Source organism: Chlorocebus sabaeus, chromosome 24, assembly GCF_047675955.1.
Source record: "Chlorocebus sabaeus isolate Y175 chromosome 24, mChlSab1.0.hap1, whole genome shotgun sequence".
NCBI lineage: Eukaryota > Metazoa > Chordata > Mammalia > Primates > Cercopithecidae > Chlorocebus > Chlorocebus sabaeus.
This window is the reverse complement of record NC_132927.1, coordinates 21517384-21539846: the sequence shown is the minus strand read 5'-3', so window position 1 is coordinate 21539846 and position 22463 is coordinate 21517384. Positions and strand designations below refer to the sequence as shown.

Here is a 22463-nt window from a genome sequence, read left to right as displayed (position 1 = left end):
AGATTATATGATTAGCCAATTTGTGCTATGCAATCTACAGTGACTGCTTTGCAGTAAGCCACATGAATTCTCCTGTGAGGGGGAAAAAAAAAAAAAGTCCCCCCCCCCCCACACCTTCTCTTCCTCTTCTCTTTCCCTTAACTGTATAGAAGATCCTAAAAACCTCTGTATTCAAGCCAGGCATGGGGGCATGTACCTTTACTCCTAGCTACTCAGGAGACTGAGGCAGAAAGATCACTTTAGTCCCGGAATTTGAGACTGCAGTGAGCTATGATTGTGCCACTGCACTCTATCCTAGGTGACAGAGCAAGACCTGTCTCTAAAATAAATAAATAAAGTTTAGGAACAAAAAAAAAATCTGGCCGGGCGTGGTGGCTCACGCTTGTAGTCCCAGCACTTTGGGAGGCCGAGACGGCTGGATCACGAGGTCAGGAGATCCAGACCATCCTGGCTAACACGGTGAAACCCTGTCTCTACTAAAAATACAAAAAAATTAGCCAGGCGTGGTGGTGGGCGCCTGTAGTCCCAGCTACTCCGGAGGCTGAGCCGGGAGAATGGCGTGTACCCGGGAGGCGGAGCTTGCAGTGAGCCGAGATCGCGCCACCTCACTCCAGCCTGGGTGACAGAGCGAGACTTCGTCTCAAAAAAAAAAAATCTGTATTCAATTAGTGGTTTTCAAAGTCACGTGCATACTCATTTGACTTTATTCTTACATGAATCCCTTGAGGTTCATGAGGTTGCACATGAATCCCTTGAGGTATCCTCATTTTTGCATGTTAGAGGAAATGACTTATTCAGGATTACACAAATCCACAGCAGTAGGGCTAAGGTTCATTCAGCCCCAGGTGTACAGAATTAGTACTTGAACCCAGGTTTTCTGACTCCAAGTTCTATGCTCTTAATATACTTTGCTGCTTGCACAATATAATGGAATAGCATATGGAATTGCACCCTGTTTACAAGGTAAGCTTTTATCCTTGCAATCTTATCAGCAAAACCTAAGCATTTGTGACAGACTAGTCTTATTTAATATCTCTCTATTACGTGAACTTTTAAAGCTGTAGTGGGTTTTAGTTTTGCTTTGACAGGAAGAATGACACAAAAGATCTGTAAATTAAATGTTTTTTTTAAATATTTGCAGTGTGGAGCGTTATGATCCAAGTAAGGACTCCTGGGAGATGGTTGCATCCATGGCAGATAAAAGGATTCACTTTGGCGTGGGTGTCATGCTAGGCTTTATTTTTGTGGTGGGTGGACATAATGGAGTCTCACATTTGTCCAGCATTGAAAGATACGATCCTCATCAAAATCAGTGGACTGTGTGTAGACCAATGAAAGAACCTAGAACAGGTAATAAAAAGTTATTAATTTCCAAACATATAAGGCAATGTTTTCTATAATGATGTGATTGTAATAATAGCTCCTTGGAATATAGCAGTAGGAATATTACTAGTCCAGGAAAAAAAAAAAAAAAAAAAACTTGTATGTGGTAAACTTGAAAGACAATTAGCTAGACAAAAGTATATAGATTTCTTATGACTTTTATATGCCAGTGTGCATATTATTGTTTCTCAAACTTGCTGAATACATTTTGTGAAATGCTTATACTGGAGTGTATATTTATAGAAGCTCTTTTTGTCCATGTAACAAATGTCCTCTTTTCATATGTTACATATATACAATCCTCGGATTGTTCTGTTTTGTTTTCTATTGTATATCAGTAATCTGTATGTTCACTTTCAAATGTTCTTTCTTCCCCAAGGGGTATAGTTGATCAAAAAGGTTGGATTTCAGAGTTCATAGAAAGAAAACAAATCCACTCTTGTGGTTTGGGAGAAATTGTTTTCTTTGAACTCAAACTCATCACATCATTTTAAGGGAAAGGTTTTTAGATACTGATGGAAGTGCTTTAGGGAGCACTCCTCATACAGGTTGAATATTTCCTATCCAAAATGCTTAGGACTAGAAGTGTTTCAGGTTTTGGATTGGGGATTTTGGAATATTTGCACTATGCTTACCAGGTTGAGCATGCCAAGTTAAAAAACCCTAAAGTGTGAAATGCTTAAGTGAACACTTTCTTTGAGTATCATAAGGTGCTCAAAAAGTTTCAGATGTTGGGCCAGGCACGTGTGGCTTACGCCTGTAATCCCAGCACTTTGGGAGGCTGAGGTGGGAGGATCGCTTGAGGTCAGGAGTTCAAGACCAGCCTGGGCAACATGGTGAAACCCCGTCTCTACTAAAAATACAAAATTAGCCTGGCATGGTGGCACATGCCTATAGTGTCAGCTACTTGAGAGGCTGAGGCATGAGAATCACTTGAACTGAGATCGCACCACTGCACTCTAGCTTGGGAGACAGAGTGAGACTCCGTCTCAAAAAAAAAAAAGTTTCAGATGTTGGAGCACTTTGGATTTCATATTTTTGGGTATTGGATGTTCAACCTATATTTATGATTAAAGAACCTCTTGAAACAAACATGCAGGAGAAACTGAAAGGACAAGTTGAAATGAACTATTTTAGTGTTTACTATAATTTGTTTCTTTCGTATCCTTGAGAGGGAAAGCCACAGAAACAATGAGAACTTAAAAAATTGGGGTAAACTTGTTTCTTTTTAGAACTATATACGATAATATCTAAAGTAGAATTTTTTGCAGCATGTTATGTTTAATATATTTAAAATATTTAAATTTAAAATATTTAATATATTTTAAATATTTCAGTGTATTTGAAAGCCTCATAAAATGATTTTTCTAGAATGAAATGAAATTAAAAAAAAAAAGCCTACGGAAAGATATATACTCCGTTTTACTGAAGGGGAAGGAAGAGTAGGATTAGAGAGGAGAGGTAAAGGAAGACTTCAACTCTTGCTTTTATTTATTTTAGTTTAGTTTTTAGACAGGGCCCTACTCTGTCCAGCCAGGTAGGGATGCAGTGGTACAGTCATAGCTCACTGCTGCCTCAAACTTTTGGCCTCCAGCCATCCTCCCACCTCAATAACTCTTATTTTGTTTTAAGGATTTTATTTTTCCATCAAGCGCATATTGCTCCAGTAGGCACCCCATACCCACAGGAGATATGTTCCAAGAACCCTGGAGGACTGAAACTTCAGATAATACCAAACCCTATATGTGTAATGTTTTTTCCTATACATATGTATCTATGATAAGGTTTAGTTTGTAAATTAGTCAGAGTGAGAGATTAGTGACAACAATAATAGAACAATTGTTACAATATATTGTAATAAAAGTTACGTGGATATGGTCTTCCTCAAAATATCTTACTGTACAGTACTCCCTATTTTCTAGTCATGGTTGACTGCAGGTAACTGAAAGCATGGAAAGCAAAAACTCAGATAAGGGGATGACTAGTGTATATTGCTTGTATAATATAATTAATAATAGATTGTTAAAATGTCTTTTAATAAAACATTAAAATACAAATTTATTTTTAGTGAGAAAAAGTATACTTCATGGTTAACACGTTTCTTTTTTTTTGCTACTCTTTCCTAGGAGTTGGTGCTGCTGTAATCGATAACTACCTTTATGTTGTCGGTGGTCACTCAGGGTCTTCCTATCTGAATACAGTGCAGAAATATGATCCTATCTCAGATACGTGGCTGGATTCAGCTGGCATGATATACTGTCGCTGCAATTTTGGGTTAACTGCACTTTGACAAATGTGAACTCTCGGAAATAGTATGGTGGTGAAACTTGTACTGCATGAACAGATGGCCCAGTTTTCTGAAACCCACAAGCTGCATTGCTTTCTTTTTAACTTGAAGTGGCATGAAGACTCAAAGTTTTGTTGGGTACTTTTAATTGACAAGTAGTTTTGGTTGCTCTTGATTACACAGTAAATCAATAATCAAAAAGAAAAAAGAGAAAAAAAAAAAGTAAAGACCTTGTCAATTGAATTGTGCACTTTTTCCCCGAAGACTGAGATATACTAGTTTTATGTTCATAAGTGTACGTGTAGAGAAAACGTTGCTGCTTTTTTTTTTTTTTTTAATTTCTAGCTTTCCTTCCCTGATACCATGATTTACTAGGATAAGCGATGCTTTAGGTGCTGGAGTGTATTGAATGAATGGACAGAGTGCTGATACTGCTTCTTGGATGTAAATGCTTCACATTTTTCATTTGTTTTAAAACAAATAAAGGGCTGCTTTTTATTTTGGTACTTTTAAGGGTTGTAAATAACATGCCATAAGTAGTCCTCTGAATACTCTTCCTGCTAAATGATTTTAGGGCTAGGGATGTAATAAATTTTTAAGACAATTGCTTTTACTATCATGATATTTGGGGCCCTATTTTAGGAAGTCAGATATTTACTGTTTAATGCCTTTTGTAGATGGACAGGTTAACGTTGGATGAATTTAATTACCTATCTATGCTATGGTTAGCATGGGTAGGAGTTTAAGTATATCAGTTGTTTCAGTTTTTCTTCAGTAGTACAGCAGGCCTTCCAGTGCTGATGTAAATATTTGAGCAGTGTTTAGTACCATTCTTAGTGCATATTAATTTTTTTCATATATCCTTATAATAATTTTAGTTTTTTAAGATCTTTGCTTTTTCAAAGTGTTCAGATATAAAAATGGTGCTAACTGTAGGATTTGTAACAAGGCTGTAACTGATGTCCTTTTGGATGTTCAGTATGAGATATGCATGACATGTTTTGATAGTCTTTTGCATTTTTAATGGCTTGATTCATTTGTGTTTATTAAAAATGTTAGTGATTACACTAATGTTAACATCCAAAAATCATCAAAATGGCCTTTGTTATGCTTTTCATGGTTCCTGAATAGTGATTTAAAGAAAGTTACACTTTTGATCTTCTTTCTTCTTGTGCTAGATATTACATGTCCTTCTTAAAAACAGAAATATATGCATTAAATATAAAGCACTAGGCAGTTATGCATTACTTTGTACATTTCTTAGGTAACTGAATATTTTAATGTTATTGAGGAAAACTGGAACTCAATGTTTACTTGAGTAATGGTTCTAAGTTGAGTTCTACTTTGATTAAAGAAATCATCTTTTAAAGTGAAATTGTTTGCTGTAGCCAGTGACAGCTTATTTAAAGGAAGTGGTTAACTTATTTGATTTTAGCATGTTTTAGTAAATGTCTGTTAGTCTTAAACACATTCACTTGCATTTTATTATGATGTTGGTACTTGCATTTTGGAACTGTAGTCATTTGATTTTCTTTTCCCTGATTTTTTTTTTTAAACCTGTCTGCGATCTCCTTATAAGTCTCCGCAAGACCAGTGTATAATTTTTCCTAAGAAAAAAATTGATATTATATTCTTAAGTGCCATAATGTTCTAGACTATTGTTAAGAAGCCATTTGTAATGATAAAACATAGGTTCATTTGTTAGTATATATGTTTATTTCTTGAATACTATAGCCAGGCAATTTACAGTTCTTTGTTCTTCCATAAACTGCCAGTTGTAGATTTGAATATATACTACAAAACTATGTAAAATCATTTTTAATCATAAACGTAGTATCATGCTTTATGAATATTTGCACAGATTATAAAACCTTGCAAGTGATTTTTAGTCTCTTCTAATTTAGAACTCAACAGGAGCAACTAATATGATTGATAGTCTGAGTATTTTCTATGTTGCTTGTCTGAATAACATAATAATATATAGCAATAACTTTTTCATTGATTTGAATAAATCTATTGCATAGAAATAGGTGCACTATTGTAGTTGGCCCAGACTTTAAAGAACAGCAATTTAAAATAGATTCATCACATATTTAGTTTTAAATTCCCAATTCAGTTTTCTTTGTTTATAGCAATTAAATTATTAAATATATCCTCTTATACTATTTTTAATCCCCTATTCCCAAAAGATAAGGGAATTTGAAAGACTATGGAAAATGATTTTAGGACGGGCGCGGTGGCTCATGCCTGTAATCCCAGCACTTGGAGAAGCCGAGGTGGGTGTATCACCTGAGGTCAGGAGTTCGAGACCAACCTGGCCAACATGGTGAAACCCTGTCTCTATTAAAAATTTAAAAAAATTAGCTGGTCATTGTGGCAGGTGCCTGTAATCCCAGCTACTTGGGAAGCTGAGGCAGGAGAATCACTTGAACTCGGGAGGCAGGGGTTGTAGTGAGCCAAGCTTGCACCATTGCACTCCAGCCTGGGCAACAAGAGTGAAACTCCGCCTCAAAAAATACAAAAAAAAGAAAGAAAATGATTTTAATTATAAGCACATCTATTCTATACATTGTATTTTAACGTTTTACTCATGTATCATCTCCACTATCAAATTAGTGTATAATCATTTGGTAAATTAGATCAAAAACATATACTGGTCATTGTTTTTGAAAAATTTAAATTTCATCTTGATGAAGACTAAATGTGAAATATCTTGGGCAGTAGTAGGAGCCATACACCAGTGAACAAATTATGAAAATCTGTGAAGGGAAGAGGAAAAATGTTCAAAATTTATAAGCATATTTATTTTAGAATTGCTTAACCTACTGTACTATTCGTAGCAACCAGAGCTACTAATCTGACCTGACAACTAATATGTTTACATTAGCGCCTTCTTTTACAAATTTGTGAGAAGTTTCATTGTGAACACTCTGCTGACAAATTGTGAATTTAAAGCCACATGTTTCTAATGTTAAAAGGGATCAAAATGTTTGGTTATAAATCCTCATGATTAAAAGTATTAGAAATAATTATACATATTCAGGCACGAAGAGAAAAGCTATTTAAGATTTCCCAGAAATATTTTGGAAAAGAGCAGCACTGGGAAATAGAAATTAATGTAATCAGTTGCAAGATACTTGCCTTCTATAATTATAATGACTTAATCTGTTAGGCACCTTTGGCTATTCAATAATCATGGATGTTGTAATAGAATGTAAATGACTTTTAATGTAGCTCCAAGGATATTTATAAATTCTATGTTATTGCTGTTATTGTTTTAAATATGAGTGAATATTAAATTATAGGAAGTGGTATCAAGTGACAGGAAAATGGCATTAGGTTTTGAAATTTTAGTTTGATAATCTGACACATATGGAGGGTTTACTATATGTATGAGATATTCTGTTAGATGCTGTGGGAGCTAGAGAGATAAGATAGACTCTTTTTCACTCAGAGAGAGTAAAATATAGTGGGAGAGACCCTAATAACTATTTTGGTGAAGGATGAATCTAATTCCTTATCTCTGACATCGTAAGAAGTGATTAGAGACCTAGTTTATGCATAAGCAATTCCTTAGTGTCCAATTAGGTTTTATTGGCATGAAAAAGAAATATTTAAAAACCTAATATTTATAGAACTCCAAATCTCCTAGAATTGGATAATGTATTTGCTAGTAAGAAAACTATAGAAATTTTAAATATAGATATTTCCTGTAGTATCAAGGCTCTGGCTGACATTGAGAGAAATATATGTACATGTCGTGTTTATTTTCAGTTTTGGTGTTGGATTCCTAGTATTGTCACCTAAGTGCTCATTTTCAGGAAAATCAGATTCTACAATAAACACTTACTGCTTCAAGTTCAGTAAACTTGTGATAACCTCATAACCTCTGTAGTCTAAAAGTTAAGGAATTATAAGATGTCACATGTCAAGTTAACATCCAGTTCTACTTCTTAACCTTTTTTCCCTTTGTAAACAGCACTTTAATTAGACATGATTTAATTAGATAACAGTTATTCTATGGCTGGATATGCACTGGATTTTCACTTACAGTACATTGATTTGGTGTTAATACACATTTGAAAAGAGTGAGGAATACAATACATTTTTAATACAATAGGTTTACAAATTTTCCTACTGGTGTGAATATGGAGTCAAATAAAAATCCAGTTTACATCTCTGCAGAGAGAAAAATTGTTATCCATATGTCTTGTATATTATACATCTTTAACTAGAGATAATTTATTGTTAATTTTGTCAAGTTATCATGTGTAAGTCCCATTTATTTTTAAATACTAAGCAAAAAGTTCCAAGTTTGCCTTAAAATACAAGTGAAATTAAAGAACTGGATGATAATGCCTATATTTTTGCCTTATGAATTGTGCTGTGTATTATAAACCAGCAACGGTTTTGATTTTAACAGGATTCTGAAATTTTGTAGCTGTAGAGTACTAATATTTGTACTCTCTTGCAAAGAATGTGATCTAGTTGTGGTAGTTTAAATGTTTTTGTATATGTATTTTACCTCTGAACATGTACCTTTTTAGCATCAGGGTTTTATTTTATTTATGTTTACATACTAAAGTGTCATTTAACTAGTTGAAAATTGTATTTTTTTTTTATTTTAAAAGTTATTTGTGTATATTATTGTGGTAATGTTCTGTAATTATTATGGTTAAATTTCATTTAATGTAAAATGTTTAAAATAAAAATGAAAAATCTACTTTGTACATGTCATATGATAATTATGAACTGAACCAAGCTAACTTTGTCATGCTCATCTCTTAGGGTTTTATGCATAGATAGGTAGTAGCCATAGAGTAGCCACACCTTTACATCCTCATTAGCAGGTTACAATGAAAACCTGTCTTAGGCCAGGCCTGGTGCAGTGACTCACGTCTGTAATCCCAGCACTTTGGGAGGCTGATGCGGGCGGATAACCTGAGGTCAGTAATTTGAGACCAGCCTGGCCAACATGGTGAAACCCTGTCTCTACTAAAAATACAAAAATTAGCAGTCATGGTGGCTGTATGCCTGTAATCCCAGCTACTTAGGAGGCTGAGGCAGGAATGAACCCGGGAGGCGGAGTTTGCAGTGAACCGATATGTCAATGCACTCCAGCCTGGGCAACAGAGCAAGACTCCGTCTCAAAAAAAACAAAAACAAAAACAAAAAACACATTTCTTAAGCCAATTCTGCCACACATTCAGACATTTACTAAAGAAACTTAAGTAAAACAAGAGTAAAAGTGTTCAGTAAGCCTATTGCAGTCCCAGCTTTCTGTCCTTTTAGATTCTCTAACCAGCCTTTTGAAAGGTTTACTTGAGGCAGACACTGTAATATCCAAGAGGATTTCATTACTTTTGTGGTCAGCATCAGGTAACCAGCAATCCCAAAGAAACAAGCAGTTGAGACTTGGGTGGCTTTTTTTAGGAAGTGGTAAATTACAAGCCTGAATGGATTCAGTCTTTATAAGTAAAAGTAACCTTCCTTTTTTCTTTTTTTGAGATAGAGTCTCACTTTGTTGCACAGGCTAGAGTGCAGTGGCAGTGGCACAGTCTTGGCTCACTGCAGCCTCCATTTTTTGGGCTTGAATGATCCTACTGCCTCTGCCTCCTGAGTAGCTGGAAGTACAGGTGTGGGCCACTGCCTGGCTAATTTTTAATTTTTATTTTGTAGAGATGAGGTCTTGCTATGTTGGCCAGGGTGTTCTCGAACTCCTTGCCTTAAGTCATTCTCCCACCTCCACCTCTGAAAGTGCTGGATTTCTGGATTTACAGGCATGAGCCATCATGCCAGGTCAAGAGCACCTTTCTGATATCATTGTAGTCGATGAGCCACTTCCCCAAGAAATGCTTCTGACATTTAATATGCTAATTAGCAAAGCATTGGATACTGATTAGATTATGGATAGATAACAGAAGTACTTGAAGTTGCTTTCAGCATGAATTTCCTAGATAGAATGCTAGCTAGCCACCCCTTAACTCCAGTCTTTTAAAAAAGGTATAAAAATAATTTGCTATGATACAAAACAGTTGTACATACTTATGGGGTACAGATGGTATTTTGATACAAGCATATAATATGCAGTGATCAAATGGGTAATTGGGGTATCCATCACCCCAAACATTTATCGGTTGTGTTAGGAACATTCCATTTCTACTTTTTTAGTTATTTTCAAATATGAAATAAATTAATGTTAACTATAGTTGCCCTATTGTGCTACCGAACACTATATCTTTTTTTTTTTTTTTTTTTAAACTTATTATAAGTTCCAGGGTACATGCAGAGGACCTCAGGTTTGTTACATTTGTAAATGTGTACCAGGGTGGTTTACTGCACCTATTAACCCATCACCTAGGTATTAAGCTCCACATTCGTTAGCTATTTATCCTGACGCTCTCCCTTCCTTTGTCCCACCGACAGGCCCCATGTGTGTTGCCAAACAGTAGGTCTTACTCCTTCTATTTAACTGTATTTTTGTACCCATTAACCATCCCCTCTTTTCCCTTTTCCCCACTACCCTTCCCAGTCTCTGGTAATCATCATTCTATTCTCTTCCTCCATGAGTTCAAGTTTTTATTGCTCGTACATGAGTAAGAGCATGCAATGTTTGTCTGGCTTATTTCGCTTAACATAATGTTCTTCATTTCTATCCATGTTGTTTCAAATGACAGGATTTTATTCTTTTTATGACTGAATAGTCCATTATACATATGTACCACATTTTATCCATTCAACCATCGATGCACACTCTAATACTGTATGTTGGCTATTGTGACTAGTGCTGCAATCAACATGTGAGTACAGACTTGTTTTTGATACACTGATTTCCTTTCTTTTGATATTAAGGACCTCAACTGCATTCTTAATGAGGGCAACTCCTAGAGTTGAAGTTGGAACTTAACAGACATATCCTGAAGTGTTTAAAGTGTATTATAGATGACACCGAAAATGTAAATAATGCATTTTGAATGGAGTACACATTAAAATATTGAAATTGACATTTCTTGGCCACATAGATGCTTTTCTAGTTCTGCCTTTTTATTCTAATGCATGCAGAAATAGCTTTCATATTACTCAGAAGTCGTTGTAAAATTTTTCAGCTGACAGTTATTGAGAGTTTAGTATGTGCAAGACGTGGTGGAAGGCGTAAATGAGTAAGACATATCCCATAATCCACTAGAGGAATGTAAAAGTCACCTCAGATTTTTTTCCCCCTGGAAGGGAGAATAGAGAAAAGTGCTAGTCTGGCAGAGGTCTAGTTATGTCTCTTGGGTCCTTTCATAAAGTTACTAGATAATCCTCTCCTTTGCGGCAGTAATAGGGGTGGAAGTTTCAACTCTAATGTGGAAGACTGTGATAACTAGATTTTAGGAGTCAGCAATAGACTTGTAATGGAACACATACACACACAAAAAAAAACCCTTCCAGTGCAGAGCCAGAACTCAAGTCTAGGAGTAAAATTGAGTGGTGTGATGAAAAGACAATAGGTATTAGAGTAGTTCAAGTGAGTTTTGATATGTCTTCCAGGCTTTTTATTTTTTTTCTTTTTCATAGAAATGAAACCTCCACATACCCATCTCTCAGCATCAACTATTAACCACATTTTGCTAATCCTATTTCATCTATTCATTCCACTTTTGTTTTTGCTGGAATATTTTAAAGAAAATCCCAGACATGATGTGATATAACCAGTAAATAAATGAGGTTGCATCTCTAACTGATAAGGACACTTTAAAATTTTATGCTACTTTTCTATAAGCCACACTGATATATTCACACTGAAAAGTTACTACTTTTGTAATATTTAGTACCCAGTCTATATTCAAACTTCCATGATTATCTCAAAAAATTTTTTGATTACCATTGGTTGCTTTACTTCTGGGTCTAAATGAGGTTTATTCATTGTATTCGACTGTTATGTCTCTTAAATCCCTTTTAATCTCTACCAGTCACTACCTCCCACCCCTTTTTTCATGCCATGTATTTGTTGAGGAAATGAGGCCATTTGCCTAGTAGATTGCCCCACATGCTAGATTTAGCTAATTGCTTTTTTGTGCTGTTTTTTATCTTATTGTTCCATTCTTCAAGTTTTTTTTTGTTGTTGTTGTTTTTAAACTGGTATAGGTGGATGTAGAGTTTTGATTAGATTCAGGTTCTTTTTTTTTTTTTTTTGGTCAAGTGTAATTGATGCGGTATGTACTTCCTATTGCATTGCGTCATAAGGTATACTATGTCTGGTTATCTCACTTTTAGTTATGTTAGGATTAGTTTCTAGACTTGAGTTTCAGGTGTTAACCTGATCCCTCTATTATCAAGTTCCCCATCAAACTCTCCCCTGATGGTTTTACCAGCTCTTGATGGCCACAGCTGGATCTGTTATTAGGTTGGTGCCAATGTAATTGTGCTTTTTGCCTTTTAAAGTAATGGCAAAGACCGCAGTTACTTTTGCACCAAACCTAATATTACATTAGTAGTTCCAAAATGGTGATTTTTCCAATTCTGTCATTTCTTCTGCATTTATTAGCTGGAATCCTATAAAGGAAAGCACTTCCTCATCCATCACTTATCTGGGTTACTCTGAGATACATTATTTATAAGAATGGCAGGGGAAAATGTTTCATTCATTCCTTTCTCAGTCTTCAGAGTAATGAACTGGTGACCCATCAACCTCCAACAATGATTAAGTATCACGAAACCAAAAATTTTTACGTATCTGTTTCAATATACGCATTTCAATTAATTGTCCATCTTAGTCCTGTGGATACCCACTAAGTTCCATTGAAAGTTTCCTTTCTTGGCCGGGCGCGGTGGCTCATGCCTGTAAGCCCAGCACTTTGGGAGACCGAGGCGGGTGGATCATGAGGTCAGGAGTTTGAGACCAGCCTGGCCAAGATGGTGAAACCCCGTCTCTACTAAAAAATAGAAAAATTAGCCGGACGCGGTGGTGGGTGCCTGTAATCTGAGCTACTCAGGAGGCTGAGGCAGTAGAATCTCGCTTGAACCCGGGAGGCGGAGTCTGCAGTGAGCTGAGATCAGGCCACCGCACTCTAACCTGGGTGACAGAGCAAGACTCCGTCTCAAAGAAAAAGAAAGTTTCCTTTCTATTTTAAAAAAAGTACCAACAAATTATTAAATTATTTGAAATAATTTAAAATATTGTGAAATTTACAGAAAAGTTGTTAAAACTCTTGTATACATTTTCCAAGATTAACCAGTTTTTAGCATTTGTCTTAATTTGTTTTTATGTTTTCTCATTTTTTTAAGCCATTTGAAAGTCAGTTGAATACATTATGTCCTTTTATGCTTTAATACTTCAGTGTATGTGTCTTAAAAATAAGGATATTCGGCCGGGCGCGGTGGCTCAAGCCTGTAATCCCAGCACTTTGGGAGGCCGAGACGGGCGGATCACGAGGTCAGGAGATCAAGACCATCCTGGCTAACACGGTGAAACCCCGTCTCTACTAAAAAATACAAAAAAATAGCCGGGCGAAGTGGCGGGCGCCTGTAGTCCCAGCTACTTGGGAGGCTGAGGCAGGAGAATGGCGTGAACCCGGGAGGCGGAGCTTGCAGTGAGCCGAGATCCGGCCACTGCACTCCCGCCCGGGCGACAGAGCGAGACTCCATCTCAAAAAAAAAAAAAAAAAAAAAAAAGGATATTCTCTCCTGTAACCACAATTCAGGTATCAAATTCAGGCATCCTTGTGTTTTAGTTTTCTTTTACATTTTGTTCCCCAAATCCAGAACCACCTAGTCCTTTAAGGGCCTGTGGTACCTTTTGCTAGGAAAAGGTATTTAGAGATCCCAATATGGGTGCTAGTGGTGCTCTCTCATTTGTCCTTGCTTGTAGGCTATTTAGTAGGCAGAGTTAGGAAATACTTTATTTTTTTATTTTTTTAAATTTGAACAGAGAGGAAAAGGACTTTTACTTAAATGCTTTGATTTTGAGATATATATACACACACACACATATATATACACACACATACACACACACACACACACACACACACACATATATATATATATATATATTTTTTTTTTGATACAGTTTCGCTCTGTCACCCAGGCTGGAGTACAGTGGCGCCATCTCGGCTCACTGCAAGCTCTGCCTCCCGGGTTCACGCCATTCTCCTGCCTCAGACTCCGGGGTAGCTGCGACCACAGGCGCCTGCCACCCCGCCCGGCTAATTTTTTGTATTTTTCATAAAGACGGGGTTTCATCGTGTTAGCCAGGATGGTCTTGATCTCCTGACCTTGTGATCCCCCCGCCTCGGCCTCCCAAAGTGCTGGGATTACAGACGTGAGCCACCACGCCCGGCCATATATCTTTTTTTAGTCTGAAAACATTGATCTAGCAACATTGACATAATTACCTATTTGCTTTATCTTACAATATATGTATAATAGTTTCAAATTAGCAATACTGACATAGCTATAAATAATAATACCAATAAATAAGACTAAAAGTTAAGATTGTTATTATTCCATCCTTAAATTATATTTTACAAGGATGTATGATACGAACACTGGATTTAGAGTCAAATGAAGTAATACTTTTCTTTGGTTATTAGCCTGATGACTATATAGTTAGGTTATTTTGATTCAGCTTTTAAATTTTAAAGATATACTTTTTGATTTAATTTTAAATTATATATAATATTTACTTGACTCTAGAGTAGAAACTATATGACAAGATGCAGTCACAGAAATTTTGCCTGCATTTTCATCTTTTCCACCATGTTCAGTTTATTTTTTTATAGGTAATAAGTTTTATTAGATGTTGGTTTCATTGTTTCATTTTAAAAATAAAATACCATTTTCTCCATTTCCTTACAAAAAAGATAGCGTACTACAAAAACACTTTTTTTCACTTAATATATTCTGGAGATTTTTCCATATCAATATATTGAGATCATTCTTACTCTTTTTTACAGTTGCACAGCACTTTACTGTGTGGATGTACCATAGGTTTTTTAACTAGTCTACTGATGGACATTTGAGTTGTTTTCAGACCATTGCCTTTACAAATAATGAATGTGATGAACTGCCTTGTGCATTTGTCAGTTTGTATTTAGGGAATGGCTTTTTAGAAGTGGAATTGCTGGGCCAGTATGGATGACATCAACATTGCTAGATCTTGTCCAGTTCTTCTAAAAGGTTGTTCCATTTTGCATACCTATCGGCAATAGACAAAAGTGCCTTACATCTGTTTGGTTGTTATTGGTGGTGGTGGTGGTGTTTTGAGACACAGTCTCGTTCTGTTGCCCAGGCTGGAGGGCAGTGGTGCAATCTCGGCTCACTGCAAATTCCACCTCCTCAGTTCAAGCAGTTCTCGTACCTCAGCCTGCCAAGTAGCTGGGACTACAGGTGAGCACTACAATGCCTGGCTAATTTTTGTATTTTAGTAGAGACAGGGTTTCACCATGTTGGCCAGGTTGGTCTCGAACTCCTGACCTCAGGCGATCTGCCCACCTTGGCTTCTCAAACTGCTGGGATTACAGATGTGAGTTGCTGCACCCAGTCTTACAGTCTGTTTCTATTAGTCTCCCTACTCGGGCTTGTTAAAAGGTGTCAGCTGGCCTCAGGTTCATTTTGGCTTAAACTATGTCTAACATTAAAATATAGCTAAAGAATTGAAAAGCTTCTTACGCTTTAATGCACATCAAAACTGATTTAAATCTCTTACTGAGTAAGGCAGGATGTAAATGAGGATGGACCAATCATTTTTATCTCTGATCAGGAAAGGAGTTTTAGAAAGTATATTCTTGTGTGTACCCTGAGGAGACTTAAGAATTTAAATAGGCAAGGGTCCTAGAATTTAATAGAGTAGGTGGTTCAACTGAATACAGGAATATGTCTGAAAAAGTTTTATAGCCAGATTTTAAAAGACCGATATCATATTAAGTCTATATATAGATATATGTGTATATCTATATATGTCTAAGACATATAGAAATATATATCAAAGTCTTATTATTCCATTTTGCATACCTATCGGTATGCTATATATAGTAATGTATATATAGTGTGTGTATATATGTATATATATGGTGGTATCTTAGTTTATTTGGACTGCTGTAACAAAATACCATAAACTGAGTAGCTTATAAGCAACAGAAATTATTTCTCACAGTTCTGGAGGCTGGGAAGTCCAAGATAAAGGCAGATTTGGTGTCTGGTAAGAAACACTTTTTCTGGTTCATAGGCATAATCTTGCTATGTCTTCACATGGTAGTAGGTGTGTGGGATCTCTCTTGGGTCTCTTTTCTAAGGGCACTAATCTCATCCAGGAAGGCTCCACTCTCATGACCTAATTGCCTTCCCCCACTTCCTAATGCCATCACTTTGGGGATGAGAGTTTCAACATACGAATTTTGGGCGGACATAAACACTTAGACAATAGTAGGGGGATAAACAGTTTTGGATAGTATGGTGGTTAAGTGGTTAAAGATTTTGAACAGGAACAAGAAGGGATATTTTATCATTTGATGTCTTGGAAACTTTATTCACTTTGTCTTCACATTTTTGCTTTTGCTTTGTTCTTGCATTTTAAACTAATTCATGTATTTAACTTTTTAAAACTATTTTTACATTGTAATTTGTTCTGTGATCTTCATTTCCACAGAAATACCAGCAACGGTTTTCAGCCAACAAACTTGAAATATTTGCATAGAATTTAGTTCATTTTTCGCAACAACACTACACACTAATTTACTGTAATTTCTTGATAAAATATTGAAAGAGGAATCCATAATGGTAATGTTATGGGTGGAAGGTCTTAACTGTGAATTCTCCAGGTTCTTGGAGTGTTGAACAAAGAACAAAATACACACAGTAACAAAAGAGGGAAACAACAAAAGACAAAGCAACAAAAGAACAGAGTAACGAAAACATAGATTCGTTGTAGTGAAAGTACATGCCACAGAGGGGAATGGGCTTCAAGAAGCAGCTCAACAGTCCCGCTACTGAAATGCTCCCCGGGGTTTTTATAAAGCCAAAAGAACTTGGGCAACACCCCTACATGACTTTTGGAGGCCTCCAGTTGGTTACACCCTATGAAGGATTGGCCTACGACCAATCAGAGGCTGAAGTGGAGGCTTGGCCTGCAGTCAATCAGAGATTGAAGTGGAAACTCCTGTCTTGTTATCACAGGAGCCAGGATGTGGCCTGTATGCTGCCTAATGTTTCCTAGAACTATCTGCAACTGCTGTTCTGTTGCTTATGCCTTAACCCTTGGTTACCCTAAATCCCTATTCTCCTGCCTCAGTAGTTAGCACTTTCATCGTGCTTACTATGTGTCAGGCAGTAAGTGCTATATATAGTAATTCTTTTAATCCTCACCACTACCTTATGAGATATATTCTAGTATTATCTCCACTTTACAGTGAGGAAACAGAAATAGAGAGGTTAAGTCACAGGCCTAAAGCCACACAGCCCATGACTGAGCCTGGGTTTGAATGCAGGCAATCTAACTTTAAAATCCGGATTTAACTGCCATATTCTTGCCTTTCCTCGACAACCTGAAAACCACAATCAAGAACTAATGATAATAAAGATAATTCATTAATCATATAGTATGATTCACTTAGTCTGCAATTCCAGTCTTTTTCCTGGGTGAAAAAGGACAATCCTGAATTAGGTCTTCTGGCATTTTATAAGCTTGCTAAGGATAAAATTCCTAAGCTTTCTCAAAAGGAGAGGTGAAGAAAGAGGGGGAAATTTCAGAAGCCATGAGGGTTGGGAAGAAGTAGGTGAAGAAGCCCCAGGGATCAGTTTACAAATAATATTTTAGCGGGAGTGTTGGTAGAGAGCACAGCCAGCTTTATTTAAACGCATCTTGGTTGTGTATTTCCCCCGACTTAAGAGTAGGTAGTGTCACAGAACAGAAGGAAAATTTGCTCGCATCATCCAAATTATAAAGTAAGTTAACAGCTGGTCGTGGTGGCTCACGCCTGTAATCCCAGCACTTTGGGAGGCCGAGGTGGGTGGATCACTTGAGGTCAGGAGTTCAAAACAAGCCTGGCCAACAGTACAACGGTACAATTTTTGTACTAAAAATACAAAAATTAGCCAGGCATGGTGACACACACCTGTAGTCCCAGCTACTCTGGAGGCTGAGGCGGGAGAATGGCTTGAACCCGGGAGGCAGAGCTTGCAGTGAGCCGAGATCGGTCCATTGCACTGCAGCCTGGCCGACAGAGCGAGACACACACACACACACACACACACACACACACACACACACACACACACACACACACACACACACACACACACACACACACGGTTAATACTTTTAAGGCCAAAAAGTTCAGGTATTGTTTTTTCTACAGGTCCTTTACATTCTATGCCGTGGACCTCCTGCCACCTAGTGCTTTTGAAGAATACTGCAGGAGTTGGGAATCAGAAGAAATCAGACTTCAGAAATCAGGAGAAATCAGAAAAATCAGACTTTTCCTTCAGAAGTCCTTCGGACAATTTACCAAGTGTTTAAAGAAGGCCCGGCCAGGCGCGATGGCTCACGCCTGTATAATGCCAGCACTTTTTAACGCCGAGGCGGGCTGATCAGCTGGAGGCTAGGATTTCGAGACCAACCTGGCCAACATGGTGAAACCCCATCTCTACTAAAACACAAAAAAATTAGCCGGGCATGGTGGCGAGTCCCTGCAGTCCCGGTTAGTTGGAAGGCTTGAGCCCGAGAATTGCTTGAGCCCGGGAGGCGGAGGTTGCAGTGAACTGAGATTGCACCACTGCACTCCAGCTGGGGCCACAGAGCGAGACTCTGTCTCAAAATACTACTACTATTACTACTACTACTACTACTACTACTACTACTACTACTACTACTACTACTGCTACTAATTATAATAAAGAAGGCTAATCCCAAGTGACCCTCTCACTTTCCTCTCATATCTTCCCTATTATCAGAAAGAGAAAAAAATTGAGATTAATTTGTGTGGATTACTTTAGCTATGATACATTTTTTAAAAATTTGAAGGTGTTGGAAATTTTTTATCTTTAAATGATTCTAGTGGAAATAATGGCAGTTAGGCTTTGAGGGTAGAGGTAGAGGAAATAGTACTATATAATTGTCTTTGAAATCACAAGCTGAAGGATCTGTAGTCTTTTTCCTTTACAGACCTCCTCCAGGAGTGGTAGGCAGCAACTGTGAAAGGCCTGGTTCTAAAACCTCACAGCAGTTGTTTGCAGAGTTGTCCCTCCCGTGTACTCTCAAAGCCTCAGGTACCTACCCTGCCACAGTATTTCGTTTTATACTGTCATCATTGCTTTACTCATTTTTTCTCTCGCTATAGGCATGTATACACTTCCAGGGCAGAAAGCATATCTAATTCAACTAGCAAATGGTAGATAATAAGTGTATATATATTAAATAAATGCTGCAGAGAAAATATGTCTGATATTACCTTGTTCTAGCTTGCAGCCCCCAAATCAAACTTAGCCTTCTTGGGAAGGGATTTTCCTAGCTGGCCGGCCATTTCCTCCAAGCCTTAACCTGATCTCTTCTTAACTTGAGCTCAGGTCAGCTCTCCTGTGTTTTCTCTCCTTCCCAATCCCTTTCCACTGCCCTAAAATTCTCAAATGTTGGGTATACAGAGATACTATATCTGCTTCCCTCCTCTTCAAAAACTCCCTCAGATTTTGTCCACCCTGCCCTTAAAGCTAATTATGTTGAGTGTATTTTAATCTTTGTTGTAACTCTGTGTTAGGTTAACAGGAAAAGAGAAAGTCTGTTTGGTTGTATCTATTTGGGGACAATTTATTCCATCCTGGTCTTGCTTCCAAACTTCAGCACCTGGGACACTATGATTAAGATGTAGGTAGAAGATTGTAAAGGAATGATATCCTTTGTAAAATAAAATAATGAATTATTGAAGGTTTAAGAAGACAAATGTTTCTGAAAGCAAGTGTCCAGGTGAAATGAGATGCCTGAACAGGTGGCCACAGCTGTTTTGCTGAGTCTTACTTTCCTCTTGGAGTTTTGTCATGTTAACTATCTCTATCACCACTATGCTGGCCTCTGGGAGTATACACTTCTTCCTTCCAAGCTCTAACTCCTTGGTTCTTGGTTCTCTTCAGTACTGTAGAGGCATGCTAGACTTTCCAAAAAGTGTTTACCAGTGTGAGCCAATCATTGGATTATCCAATCATAATTATATAAATTATAGATGGAAGAAATGATGGTGGAGAAGTTATGGATGACCATTATTTTCTTCTTCAAACTTTTGTATTACTGATTTACATATTATTTTATATTCATATTATGAAATGAGTGTTTATAAAATTCAAAGAGGCCGGGCATGCTGGCTCACGTGTGTAATCCCAGCACTTTGGGAGGCCAAGGCAGGTGGATCACCTGAGGTCAGGAGTTCAAGATCAGCCTGGCCAACATGATGAAACTCCGACTCTAATAAAAATACAAAAATTAGCTGGGCGTGGTGGCACACACCTGTAATCCCAGCTACTCAGGAGGCTGAGGCAGGAGAATCACTTGAATCTGGGAGGCGGAGGTTGCAGTGAGCTAAGATCATGCCACTGCACTCCAGCCTGGGTGACAGAGCAAAGCTCTGTCTCAAAAATAAATAGATAAATAAATAAATAAAATAAAATTCAAAAATAAAACAAGTAATGAAAATCCATCCAAGTGTATAAATAGCAAGTTTCTGATTCTATGGCTAACTTGTCTACACAGCTAATTTGCTCCCAAAGCTCTTGTTACATTCCACACCTTTTTTGAGGTTCCTACCAAAGCAGCTCACCTTTTCATTTTAAAGCAATATTCCTCCTGATACCTTGCAGAAGATCTTATTGAGAAAACAGTGGATAAACTATGGAACTGATTGCTCATTTGAGGATAAAAAATCTAATGTACATCTTCAGCACATAAAGAAATTATCTAGCTACAGATGGCTTCTTACTAACTTCTTCCTCCTCACCTACAAGAGATAGAGTAAAAGCCTGTTTTCTCCCCAGGATCAAATTAAATTTGAGGTTAAAGGAGTGTCTTAGTCCATTTGTGCTGCTATAACAAAACACCTGAGATTTGGTAATTTATAAAGAACAGAAATTTATTTCTTACAGCTCTGGAAGTTGGGAAAATCAAGATGGAGATGCCAGCATCTGATGTGGCTTTTCTTGATGCATCATCACATAGCAGGAGGCAGAAGGGCAGAGGGGCCAAACTCACTCTCTGAAGCCCATTACTGGCTGGGCACAGTGGCTCATGCCTATAATTCCAGCACTTTGGGAGGCTGAGGCAGGAGAATTACTTCAGCCCAGGAATTTGAGTCCAGCCTGGGAAACAGAGAGAGACCCTGTCTCCACAAAAAATTTTTAAAAATTAAGCGGACGTGGTAGTGCATGCTTGTAGTCCCAGCAACTTGGGAGGTTGAGATGGGAGGGTCACTTGACCCCAGCAGGTTGAGGCTGCGGTAAGCCATGATTGTGCCATGGCACTCCAGCCTGGGTGACACAGTCTCAAAAAAAAAAAAAAAAAAAAGAAAACCTGTCTCAAAAAAAGTATGAGCAAACCTGTCTCAAAAAAAAAAAAAAAAAAAAGAAAACCTGTCTCAAAAAAAGTATGAGCAAACCTGTCTCAAAAAAAAAAAAAAAAAAAAAGTCCATTTATAAGGGCAACTCATCTCACTCATGAGGGCAAAGCCCTCATGACTTAATCACCTCCCCAAAGGCCCCAGTTCTCAGTATCGCCACCATAGGGATTAAGATAAATGTAAAATTTGAAAGGGACACCATCATTCATTCAAACCATAGCAAGGAGGCTGTCCAGCTGACCAGACAGTGGAGCTTGGGCCAGTACGGTGGGATGCAGGAACCCCGATAGTAAGATATGTAATTTAAGACCTTTGTATAAATGTCTCAATAAGATGAACTTTTAAAGCTATGTAGTTTTAGGGCAGAATAATTTGATGCTGATTTTAAATGCTAGGGCATCAACAAAGGAAAAGGAGAAAATTTAAAAATTTTAAAATGTTTGGCTGTAGTTTATTATTACATCACCTGAAATCGGGAGTTTGAGACCAGCATGACCAACATGGAGAAACACGGTCTCTACTAAAAATACAAAATTAGCCGGGCGTGGTGGTACATGCCTGTAATCCCAGCTACTTGGGAGACTGAGGCAGGAGCATCACTTGAACCCGGGAGTCAGAGGTTGCGGTGAGCCAAGATCGTGCCATTGCACCCCAGCCTGGGCAACAAGAGCGAAACTCCATCTAAAAAACAAACACATAAACAAAACTAAATTTTTCACATGCTCAACATGTACAGCTTTTCTTTTTTTAAAATTTAAATTTTATTATTTATTTATTTTTGAGACAGGTCTTGCTCTGTTGCTCGGGCTGCTCCAGTGATCTCTGCTCACTGCAACCTCCGACTCAGACTCAAGCCATCCTCCCACCTCAGCCTCCTGCGTAACTGGCACTACAGGTGACAAGTGAACACCATCACACCCGACTGATTTTTGTATTTTTAGTAGAGATGGGGTCTCCCTATGTTGCCCAGGGAACTCCTGAGTCAAGTGATCCCCTCACCTCAGCCTCCCAAAGTGCTGATTACAGGCATGAGCCACGTGTCCTGCCATGTATAGCTTTTTATGTGTCATAGTAGTCATCTGATTACATAGTTTGCTCATACTTTAGGAAAGAAATAGAACATGGGACTCACTCTAGTAAGCATGCCTGTGGTAGTCAGTTATCCTTTCTCTTCCTCTTTCATTGGATTAGATCTAGTGACAGTTTAAACAAACTCT

General features: G+C 37.6%; 1 protein-coding gene across 2 annotated transcripts in view; it reads left to right on the top strand.

Moving 5' to 3' along the window:
- KLHL28 (kelch like family member 28) overlaps nt 1–8393 on the top strand; it is a 37220-nt gene extending 28827 nt beyond the window's left edge. For both annotated transcript variants that reach the window (XM_007986582.3, XM_007986583.3), the window contains exons 4-5: nt 1142–1350; nt 3510–8393. In XM_007986582.3, the coding sequence (XP_007984773.1) occupies nt 1142–1350; nt 3510–3673 (373 nt within the window). In that variant the 3' untranslated portion in view covers nt 3674–8393. The remainder of the gene's footprint in view (nt 1–1141; nt 1351–3509) is intronic.
- The last annotated feature ends 14070 nt before the right edge of the window (nt 8394–22463 follow it).